The sequence below is a fragment of the Mesocricetus auratus genome, unplaced genomic scaffold (genome assembly GCF_017639785.1).
Source record: "Mesocricetus auratus isolate SY011 unplaced genomic scaffold, BCM_Maur_2.0 Super-Scaffold_100011, whole genome shotgun sequence".
Lineage (NCBI taxonomy): Eukaryota > Metazoa > Chordata > Mammalia > Rodentia > Cricetidae > Mesocricetus > Mesocricetus auratus.
In genome coordinates this window covers 80,309,224-80,321,257 of record NW_024429195.1, presented here as the reverse complement: position 1 = coordinate 80,321,257, position 12,034 = coordinate 80,309,224, and the positions used below count along the sequence as shown (strand labels likewise).

Sequence of the window (12,034 nt, the reverse complement as noted above, 5' to 3'; positions counted from 1 at the left end):
TATTTATCAAAATGACTTTGCAATGCAAAGACTAAAAAGATACCACCATTTAAAAATCAGAAGGTATTTTTTTGTTTTTTGTTTGTTTGTTTGTTTTTCGAGACAAGGTTTCTCTGTATTGTTTTGGAGGCTGTCTTGGAACTCGCTCTGTAGACCAGCCTGGCCTCGAACTCACAGAGATCCACCTGCCTCTGCCTCCCGAGTGCTGGGATTAAAGGCATGCGCCACCAACGCCCGGCAAAATCAGAAGGTTTTACATTCTTAAACATTCTTGTTCTCCTAAATGTCTGTTTTTTTTCTGGACTCTCCATTTCTTCTTGGCAATACAAGTATTTGAAGGTGTCTGATCCCTTTACATGTGACAGATACTCCCAGGATAACCCCACTTTACTGGTATACCAGAAAATTTCCTATGATGCACAAAGTTGTGGTTTTGCAGAATGTGGTAGTTAGCATGGCCAGTATCCTCTTGTCCATGTGTGACTCAACACACACACAGTTTATTTCCTGATACTACAGCCCGTTCTCCTCCTTCTTAGTATGTGACTACCATATTTGTGGTCTCTCTCTTTTTTATATCCAAACTATGAACACTATCCTTTAGGTGAAAGAGTTTTATTAGTAATTACTCCAGGATAATGTGTGCAGATTAAAACTATAATGTAATAGTTTTTTGGCTATTGTGGCAAATTATCACAGACTGGGCAGGACAAGACAAGAGACTTTATTTTCTGGGTTTGGTGAGCAAGAGTCAAAGCTGTACCTGCAGGGTTAGCTTTGGGTACAATTCTTGCCATCACCTTACCAGTAGAAACACTCTTCAGTCTTGTCTCTCCCATCTTGTGGTGTTCTATATCTGTATCTCCATTTCTCTTCTTATCAGGACACTACCCATATTGGATTAAGGGCTACCCCCAGTGACCTCAACTTGACTCTTACACGAAAAGTATCTATTTCCAATTAAGGGAAGATTCATAGCTACTGAAGTTCAGGGCTTGAATATATTTTCCAGAGGACACAATTCATTTGGCCATATTATCATAGACTCAACGTCTTTCTGAAGTCCCCCTTCCATTCTCAAAACCAGCTTGCTTAGCTCTCAACCCAGGGATATTCCTAAGCACTGAAATTTCTCTTTCCCTACACTACTTCTGCCATTGAAGGTCTCATTTCATATCACTGTCATGTGAAAAGACATGTCATTAAATACATCTATATTATGAATGTTAAACTATTTTAACTCATTAAATGTTGTTTTTGTCTACTTAAAGTTTCATACAAATTCCAGCATTTGAACTTCAGATTTAGTTTATTTTCTTCAAATTTTGTTTCATTGTGTGCTTTACTTATTTATATTTAAGAATTATTCTTTCATATAAGGTCGATCTTACTATGTAATAATATTAATATTTAATATTTATTTTCTACATTCTAACTATATTCTAAATACATTATACACAATGTCTAATCTGTTCTTTATAATATTCCCAAGAGATAGTTGTAATTCTCTGTACTTTATGAATGAGAAACTGAGGCAGTGTAAATTAAAGAGAAATGTCCAAGTCTACAGAGCTGTAAATTGTAGAAAACCATGATTCGCACCTGGTTCACACCTAGCTCCAAGTTGTAGTGCTTTCACTGCTATTCTGATATGAGGATAGCATATCTTAGAAATAAGCCAAATTTTATGTTTTTATTTATGCAAAACACAGAATCACATGAAGATAGAATTTGGTAATTAGCCGGGCAGTGGTGGCGCACGCCTTTAATCCCAGCACTCGGGAGGCAGAGGCAGGCGGGTCTCTGTGAGTTTGAGGCCGGGCTGGACCGACAGCTTCCAAAACAATACAGAGAAACCCTGTCTCGTAAAACAAAACAAAACAAAAAAAGAATTTGGTAATTAGATAAAAAAATGATTTGTCCTTTCTCATATTCCTCCCAACACTTCTCATCCCTAAAATGATCTCAGTTCCTTTCAAACTATAATGCTAAAATTTCACACACACACACCTATATTGTCCATCCACTGAGACTTACTTTTATCTTTTCCTGTTTCTTCTCTCACTCATTACTTTAAGCTAAAAGGTCAGAGTTGCTTCTTAGCTATCTCTTTAAGCCACCTTCTCCCTATGTCCCCCAAGCCACCAGTGTCTGTAGCAAGGAAAGTCTCAGTGGATGGACAATATAGGTCCACCACTGTCCTTGACTATTGAAGGCTCTCTCACATTTACTCTCTCCTTGGCCTGGGACAAGCCAAGTTGTCTAGTCTGACTGGCTAGTGATCCCCGGAGATCCACCTAGCTCCGATTCCACCACGTTAGGCATACGAATGTGCCCGTATGCACTTTTTTGCGTGGGTTCTGGGATAGCCAACTCAAATCCTCATGCTTGCAAGGCAAACACTTCCCAGTCCTATAAAGCAGCTGTAAGTGATGGTTTTTCCCCCTTGCCAGTGCATTTAAAGAAGTGCCTAGGAGTGATGAGCAAATTGGCAAAGAATGGGCTGGCAAAACCAGCAGAGACAGCTGATATGAACAGGGGAGAGCTCTTGGACCCCAGACCGACAGTGGGGAGGCCAGCATGGTACTGATCTGGACCCCCCAAATGTGAGTGTCAGCGAGAAGGCCTGGGCAACCTATGGGGCCCTGAGCTGTGGATCAGTGTCTATCCCTGGAATACAAACAGTCTTCGTGTGCCTATAGCACAAAGAGGGATGCTCTCTCAGCCTGGACTCTTAGGGGAGTGCCTGGACCCTACCCAGAGTGAAATGACAGACTCTAGATATCCCCTATGTGGAAGGATTTGGCAATAGGGTGGGAGGGTGGGGGGGAAGGGGAGTGCGGGAGGAGGGGAGGGAGAGGGAACTGGGATTGACATGTAAAACAAGCTATTTAAAATTAAAATAAAAATGATAAAAAAAGAAGTGCCTTCACCACTGGACATGTGCTGTGGGGTTGAGACTCTGGGCTTAGGCTCTAACTCTGCTCATCAGCATTTATGTGATCTTGGACCCCTACCTGTTCTAAGTGTGTGTCAGCTTCTTGGGGGTAAGAAATGGTCACAAAATGAGGGGCTTAAAATAACAAACTGACTCATTCCCTTCTGGAGGCTAGAAGTTCCAAATCAAGGTGTCTGCCTGGGTATGCTCCTTCTGAAGGCTCTAGGGAAGGGTTATTTGCTTCTTTGTTCTAGTAGCTGCTTGTGTTCTTCACTGGGCTTCACATATGCTTGTGTCTCCATGAGACATGCTTTTCATGTGTCTCAGACTTACAATAAGGATTAAATAAAATGAACCCTAATTCAGCATGACTCCATCTTTAATTGTATTTTTAGAAACTTTATTCCCAAATGAAGTCACATGTGCAGAAATTCACTTGCACAGGTGTACTCTGAATCAGAACTTCAGCACAGATTTTTTTTGTGGGAGGAACTTATAAGCTGCAAGCTAGTGTTCTGACTATAAAGTGGAGACGACAGTTTCAGCTAGGTCTGGTTTTTGCAAGGTTCAAATGGCAACGATGCTCTGACTTGAAGCAGTTACAGCCCTTTATGTCTCTCCAGACTCTTCCCACCTTTCTTTCCTCCCACATAGATACCCCAGCTCCTGTCATAGTCATTTTTGTTTGCTCGGGTTTGGAACAGAAAACACACACAAATCCATATAGAACTTGCTCCATGCTTCCTTCCATTAATCTAGAAGATGATTTTGAAGTGATTCTTTCAAACTAATGTATTTCCCTTTTACAGGATTTGTAGAAGGGACTCATAGTCCAATGACAGATAAAAGACTACTTTACACTCACCAGTACATAATCCCCAACTCTCCGGCAAGCACAATCTCTTTCGAAGAAGAAATTTATGGAGAAGCCAGTCCTTTCCTGTCACCATCTGGTGAAATGGATGAAGATGTCGTGTTCTTTACTGTCAAAGAAGGAATGCAGAAGCAACCTAGAGGACCACCCAAGCAGGCCTGGACTAGCCCATTTCTGGAAAGGCAAGCAGCAAATAAACTTCTTAAAAGATCACACTCAGTGAATACCATTTCTTTGGAAGCTTCAGGTAGACACATACCACTTCAGAACCATCCCTTGGGCAACTCCAAGGGAGATTCTGGTAGGTATCACATTGTGGTTTCTAACTTTTCTTGTCTCAGCTTGTCACTTCCTGGTTTTAATGAAACCAGCCACTGGTTATTGACTCAAGGTGAACCATAGAACCATATTCTAGAAGTGTGATAAGAGCTTTATCAGCTAAAAGTTTAGGGTGCTTGTTTACAATCATTACATTTGAGGAGATATTGGGTGTGTATTGATGACAAGTTATTGATTAGTCAGGTGTTACACCAAATAGTAGCAGTGACAGCATTTTAGCACTCATATATATTGAGCTGTTATCATAAGCTAGACTCTATGCTGAGCATTTTATATCAGTTTACAAAAGCAATACATGACATTTAGGCAGCTACCCTCCCCACTTTATAAATAATGAAGCTGCGAATTAATAGAGTAGGGTAATATGTGTGATAATTACATGCTTCAACTTCAATTTCCATAGTAGGAAAGATTATTAAAAGTAAGGAAACAGAAGATGAGAAAATAGATTAATAGCTAAGGTGTTTGAAAGACTTGAGTTTGAATCTCTAGAGCCCATGTAAGCTGGGCATATGAGCACATGTTTGCAACCCCGATGTTTCAAAAGTAAGAACGAGAGATGGAGGAAACATGAGAATCCTTGGAAGTTCATAGTCCTGCCAACCCAGCATAGACAGTGGTGAGTGACAACAAACAAACCGAGAGATTGTCTCAAACCAGACAATGGAGGTGTCTGCTGACCTTTACACACATGCTGTTGCATGCATGAGTCTATGTTCTCACATGTGTGTTTATACATGCATACATATGGTAGGCACACATGCACACAAATATATATATATATATGTATATGTATATATGTGTGTGTGTGTGTGTGTGTGTCCCACACATAATAATTTTTAATAGAATATAAGAAAGGGATTTAAAACTCATGTTTCAGCTCTCCCCCACATCAGTTCTGTAACCACGATACAGTTCCACAGATGTTTTTTGAGCTTAGTCTTTTCATCCCTAAATCAAAGATAATAAATGCTGTGAAGAGTACTTTGTCATTAAAGGGTTCATTTCAAAACTTCCCTAAATAGAGACTATATGATGATGGTGGTGTTTATATCTAGGAGCTATGTGGGAAGGTTTGGATTGATGCTATGTAGCCTTCTTGAAATGGGGTTTTACCCCACCCTCACCCCATTCCCAGGAGGAGAGAGATTTCACTTCAAATGCTAAGACAGATTCTTTAGGATGGTCTGCTGACACTGAGTCAGAGATTGTTTTATTTCTGGGATGCTGGACCTAATGATGGGATGCAGATTATTTGAGCTGGTTAGCATTATTTTAAATGTATGTGCATGTGTGTGTGCGTGTGTGTGTGCGTGTGTGTGTGTGTGTGTGTGTGCGTGTGTGTGCGTGTGTGTGTGTGTGTGTGTGTGTGTGTGTGTGTGTGTGTGTGTGTGTGTGTAGAGGTCAGAGGACAACATCATATCTCATTCTTAGGAGTCTGCCTCCTTTTGAGATAGGCTTTTTTTGGTCTGTATCTTCTTTATTAGGTTAGATTGGCAGGCCCATCTCCCTAACTCTGGGACTGTTCTCAGAGCAGGCATCTTCACATGGGTTCTGGGGATCTCACTTGGGGCCTCATGGTTGGGAGGAAAGCAGTATACTAACAGCCACTTCTCCAGTCTGTTTAACTTCTTTTGAGTCTCGATCTGTAAGGCCATGAATCACTGTGAACATACACCTTCTGTTCTCATCTATATGTTCCTTCCCTTGAGATAGAAAATGTTACTTTCTCGTGATTTAGAAGTGGAATTGGAGACCTGCTGGAGTTGTTACTGTAGGGTTGAAGTCAGGATTCAAACCTCCCACCCTGCCTCTGGACCAGAACATCCTTGTGCTAACAAGTTAACAGGGCAATGTTGGTCCTTCGGCCTTAAGCACTTTCTATATTCTCAATGCTTAGCACCTTGTCGTGGTGTTCCCTTAGACATTTAGCTAGTTTATTTCTCCATATTCAAGTCTTCAGTTAAGTATGACATACTTGGTCTTTCCTGATCTCCTTTCTTACTTTGTTTTTCTCTTAGGATTTGTCACCACACTGAGCCTTCTAAGCTTACTTATTTCTTATTCGTGAGTCAGCTGGCTTCCTTCTCCTTCCCTGCCCCTCCTCCCATAAAGAGAACATGGGCTGTGTAAGTTTAGAGTATGGCTCACCTTATCCTCTCTGGGCCACTAAAGTCTTAGATGCTGTCGGGCACCTGCCAGGTTCTCAGTGTTAGCCAATGCATAACTGAAAGAATAAATTTAATTTCATCAGCCATCAGGTGACATAGATAGAAATCTCCATGTTCTCCATGAGAACAAAGAAGCTCAGGGCAGGACTCTGGTGGCCTGGACATTGTTAGACTGCACTGTCACACTAACCCTGATGCTGATCAGATGTATCGTGATTATTACTGCAGTGTTTCACAGGAAAGAATGTCTACCTGTTAGCTTAACAGATAGAACAGCACACTCTGCCCACGTCATATCCTATTACACTAAATTCTAGAACCAGTAGATTCTTCATGTGCTGAATATGCACAGTAATGAAATGACTCATATATGAGGGCTGGAAGTGCATAATTATGGGTGTTATTAAGACTTTGCAAAGCACTGAGTTTGGAAGCCTTCACTTACTTAGGCATTTGGAAGTGTTGTTCCATTTTTATGTCCATGAATAATTCATACTTTGGATCAGTCAGTTTCATTGAACTATTCTTGTTTTGTCTGTCTATTTGACAGGTATATTGAGTGCACAGTGGAAGATGATCAGTACCTGCTAGGCACAAAGCAACGTGGTGGGAAATCAGTTCCTTAATGATACATTGGCTGTTTGATAGCCAGTATTAGGATGATACTGTGCATTCTAATTTTATACAGTTTTGAACTTGGAAAATAATTCTGTGGGTTATTTCAAATATTTTAGGAGTTTCCATTTCACTAAAAAGCCCACTAGAGAGTTGCAGGAAATGATTTAAAACATGTGAAACAATTTTAATTTATTACTGAAGGAATAGACTTCTAATGTATGTAGGTCAATATGCAGAATTTCTAAGATAAAAATGAAAGACTATATACATAAAATACAAATAGAATATATAACAATGGAAGTATGATGGAAAATTAATGTTATTAGGAGAGTATATTGTTAGGGAGACTCAACTACTCAGCTTTGGGGTCATCTACTCTGTGTGTTTTACAATTTCCAAGAAGATCTATGGTGTAACTAACTTTTGGATTTGATTTTAGATAATCAATTGTCAGGCTGGGCGTGCCATTGATCCTTTCCAGTATATCTAACATGATTCATTAACGTTTCTCTTTACAAACTTCTAGAATTAGAAGCTGGTGTCTCGCTTTGGTCACCAAGCCCTTCTCTTTCTCTCAGAAGTGTTGAATAGGCTTCTTTCAAACACTGCTCTTGCACTCGGGACCCTCTTTCTAGTGCCAGCAAAGGAACAGTGAGCATTTGGACTGTGTGACAGGGTAATCAAGGGAAGTTCTTTTCTCTCCCCATCCCAGCTGTGATCCATCCTGTGATCCTTGTCCAGGCTGGAGCTCTACTGTCGCTCTGCTTTGCCTTCCAGGTCCTGTGTTGAGACCTTTCACCGCCATCGGCCTCTGCGGCAGTATCAGCCAGAACTCCTCTTCCCCTCAGATCAGCTGTAAGACTTCCTCCGAGTCTGTGCAGCACGAAAAAGTGGCAGCCTCAAGATCCTCGACATCCTCGATGACAAACACAGATTTCCTAAACATATGTGGAAATGCATTAGGAAGAGGCTCGGTTGCCATAACACCGGAGATGATCCCCAAGCATCCTCATCCCCCCACTGAACGCAGGTCAAAGGCAGCTAGCGCCTTCCATGTCCCTGCGGTCAAGGAGCCCCTGCCTCTGCTTGTGGGCTGTCCTACCCATTTCTTTTCCAAGAAGCTAATGAAGGTTTGCTCCTCAGCAGACCCGCGCCCACCCCGGCGGTTCCATACGGCTTGTTCACAGACTCTTTCGAAGCCGGTGGTGAATGCTCACTTACACTGACTGCTGAGAAGGAATTGTTCTGCGAGCGCTGCCCATCTTCCAATCAATGCCTGCTCAGAACAACAGAAAGGGCCTCAGATGTATTGGTTTCCACAGAACCATTGTGGGGCTTTGTGAAGCATTTTTGAACCTAATAAATAATGTCAAAAGTCTCCATCGCAGCCAAAAATGTTCTTTTTGAAGCGTTTGTAATAGTATTTTTGTTCTGCAGTGTCTCCCACTGTTACAAAGAGTCTGTGCTGCACAATGAGGGTCGGCGGCACCGCGTGCCACTTTGTGGAGTGGCCTGCTGGGATCGGAGGGTCGGGCTTTTGTTTTGCTGTTACAGGTAAAAGGTTTCATTTGCTGGCTTAGGGCTAAGGATAGTTTCTAAGCGCCTTCAGGATGTCTACGTCGACATTTGGAAAACATAATCCAATGCCTGTAATTTAATAGTTAACATGAAATTTGATTACTCCTGAAGTGCCTAGGGAAATTCCTCAGGCTACATGAAGGGTTTCATGTTAGAAACCTGAGCCAGATCCTAGCTGGATGTTTTGAAACACTTGGAAGTAAGTTTAATTATTTTTTTTTAAAGGAGGAGATTCCAAAGTTTGTGATTTGAAATACAAAAGTCTGGCAACTTATGGAATGTACTATCAAAGTGGCCATTCTAAATAACATGTTTAAAATGTAATACTCACATGGCTACTTACCGCAATATAGTGTTTGATAGTTTTATCAATGATTTTATGGGATGACATTTGTTCCTTCTAAAGTTCATGAAGCAATAGGAATCTGTCTGCACTCTTGAAGTTTCCCCACAAGCTTGGCCATGGGAAGTTAGATTCATAGAGATTACATTAATATTTTCCTTTTAGTTCAATATAATCTGTATGCATACATGCAGGTGTGCTTGCATTTGAGACATCATACTTCATGTTCAAATTTAAGTCCCAGAATTTGTTTTTTTAAGATTTACTATTATTTTTTTAAATCTTATGAGTGTTTGCCTGCATGTATGTATATGTTCCACATATGTGCCTGTTACCCCTGGAGGGCAGAAGAGGGCATGGGAACCCTTGGAACTGGAATTGCTGGCAAGCCATCCTGTGGGAGTTCTACTCAGGCCCCCTGCAAGAGCAGCCACTGCCTCTAACTGGGAGCCATCTCTTCAGCACCACACGTCTCAGAATTTCAGTGGAATGCAGCGCGACTGTAAGAAAATGGCATTGCGTTTAGGGATCTGTTTAGTCTCCTGAAAATTATCTAATTTGTAAAAGTAGTAGTATTTTCTATGAGTAAGAAACTTTAGAGAAAAAAGTGCTATATCCAAACTCTAAAGCTTTTCTGGTTAATGCGATTTTTAAGGTGTGATGCTTTTCTTAGTATTTGTTATTAGCATGGTTTATTATAAGAGAATATTCAGATTGCATCCCTGACCTCAGGTCATCAAAGTTCATGTGATAACTTCCAGTTCAACCTCATGCCTTTTGACTGGGGAGCAGTGTGGATAAACTGATGGGTTTGTAGAGATGCTGGGATATTTTAACATGTGATTTAACTATGAGTTAGCACACATTGTTTCCAAAGCAGGAGAACATGACATGGTAAGTGGACTCCCTACCTATTGAGGTGCAAATAAGTGAATTTATCTGAAAATTCAGTGCAGAAAAAGACAGTTCTATCCAGAATTGAGAAACGGAATCTAGGCAAAAGATGCAAATATGTGTATATGACAGCTTCCCAAATCTAGTTCATGGAATATAGAACTAGAAAGATGTGGTGTTACATGAAGAGTCTTTAGCCAAGTCTATGAGGTGGCTCACTGTGATCAGGGGGGCCACACTAATGTATTAGGCCCTAGATAAATTTCACAATAAGAAATTCAATAAACTATTTAGCTCAGTGCATACTCACTCTATTTATCAAAGACACTTTGAATATGCACAAGTATTTTTGTTTTGAGACACGGTTTCTCTACATAGCCTTGGCTTTCCTGGAACTCACTATGTAGACCAGGCTTCCCTTAAACTCATAGTGGTCCTTTTTCCTCTGTCTCCCAGGTGCTAGGATTAAAGGCATGCATCGCCATGCCCAGGATGTACATATATTTTTAAAATAGTACGTAATAACACTAGCATTCTGTAGAATACATATGAAACAACACTTTAGAACACATTACCCTAAGGATAACAAATCCATCTATACTGGGAAAGATTAAGATAAGTTCAATTAATTGGGGTAGGAATCAGAGACCGCCAAGGAGTCCTTCAAGGATCAATTTTTACTTGAATAGTGAATGAGATGTCTCTGATCATTTCCTCTGTCTTTGAGTACATGCATTTAGGGGAAAACTTAGTTGGTCTAACTCAGAACACACTTAATGATGGATAAGAAAGTACTTTTAATCCTATCACAGACATGAGCTTTTATCCTGAACCTGGTACCAGAACTTAGATACAAAGCTATTTCCCACTATTTTGAAAAACAGTACTGAATTATACACTCATAATTCAATGTTAGAAAATCTGTAGTAAGTATTCATGAACAATCCAGACAGTGAGGACAGGAATAAGGGCTCATATACTATGGAAAATCAATTTATAGGTTCAGAATTACGGCTTGTTCTTATTTCTACAGGATTATATGATTTCACTTATAGCATTTATTGCCACATACTCTGGGTGTTTTATAAACAATATAAATTTCCTCTTTGTAGAAAAATAATTATATGAAAGCTACATTTGAAAGTATGATATTGATGGGCATAAAATAGAGCGAAGGATGTTCATAAGTCAGGAATCTTTCTGTAACATACAAGAGATATAATTTAAAAAGAAACTACTTGTAGAGTTAATGTTTATTGCATAGTAGGGGCTGTTCTAAGTACTTGATATTCCCTAATAATTCATTTATTTCTTACAATGACTTTATGGAGTAGTTTCCATTGTCTCCATTTTGCAAAGATTTATTTCTAACAATAACTATGTGCATATAAAAATAAGCTCAAAACTATATTACAAAAGTCATATGTAAGATTGCATTGTGGGGTGTGTGTACATTCTACCAGTATCTATAATTAAAATTGCATAGCATACTGCTTCTCCATAGGTGTGGTAAACATAGGAATTTTGCCTAAATCCTCTCCTGAAAACAGAGTGGAAAGAAGGAGGTCATACCTGTGGGCTCACAATATAGTATGTATCAGAGCAAAGCAGGATGGGGGTCCCTAGCCCCCAGCTCTTTGAAATGGCAGTGAATGGAGGCTCAGAAGACAAGGGAAGGTGACTCTGTAGTTTATAAATATTCAGCAGTTTCCAGACTAGTGGCGTTGACCAGAATCAAACTGTTGAGGGTGACATATGGGAACGTTATAGAAGGCCAGGAAGTGTTCTGTAGTCATGACTGGAGTTCGACATTACTTCCCCCATTTGACCCAAGTTTCTTCATTGTTAAGCTGGGGTGGCCTGTTTGGTTTGCTGTAAAGAATAATTTTGAAGTTGAAATTTGTTGTCAAGCCAACACATCTTGAAAAGCAAGAGTGGTGTGCAAATGTCAGTTATTATTCTGTATTGGCATATGAGTAACGACAATAATAATTAACAAATGTTATCACTGGTTGTGCTGGACCAATGCGTAGTACTTGCAGGCCCATCTGTTTCATATTGTGCATTGCTCCTGATGATCATACTGCCATATGTTCCTCTCAGAAATCTTTAGATATGATATTGTTAACCTTCATCACAGAAACAGGAGGGCAGCAGTAGGATACCATTTACAAACCAGGAACTGAAACACAGTGTGTAGTCTCTGACTGTTTCCCTCACCCAAGTTCACAAACACCACACCACAGTAGCTTATGTAAAGCAAGTTCCATATTGCACAA

General features: G+C 40.2%; 1 protein-coding gene across 5 annotated transcripts in view; it reads left to right on the top strand.

Moving 5' to 3' along the window:
• The window catches only part of CUNH12orf42 (chromosome unknown C12orf42 homolog), a 144,930-nt gene extending 136,618 nt beyond the window's left edge, over positions 1-8,312 (top strand). For all 5 annotated transcript variants that reach the window (XM_040755133.1, XM_040755134.1, XM_040755135.1 and 2 more), the window contains 2 exons: positions 3,748-4,113; positions 7,718-8,312. In XM_040755133.1, coding sequence (XP_040611067.1) covers positions 3,748-4,113; positions 7,718-8,166 — 815 coding nt within the window. In that variant the 3' untranslated portion in view covers positions 8,167-8,312. The remainder of the gene's footprint in view (positions 1-3,747; positions 4,114-7,717) is intronic.
• Positions 8,313-12,034: the final 3,722 nt, after the last annotated feature.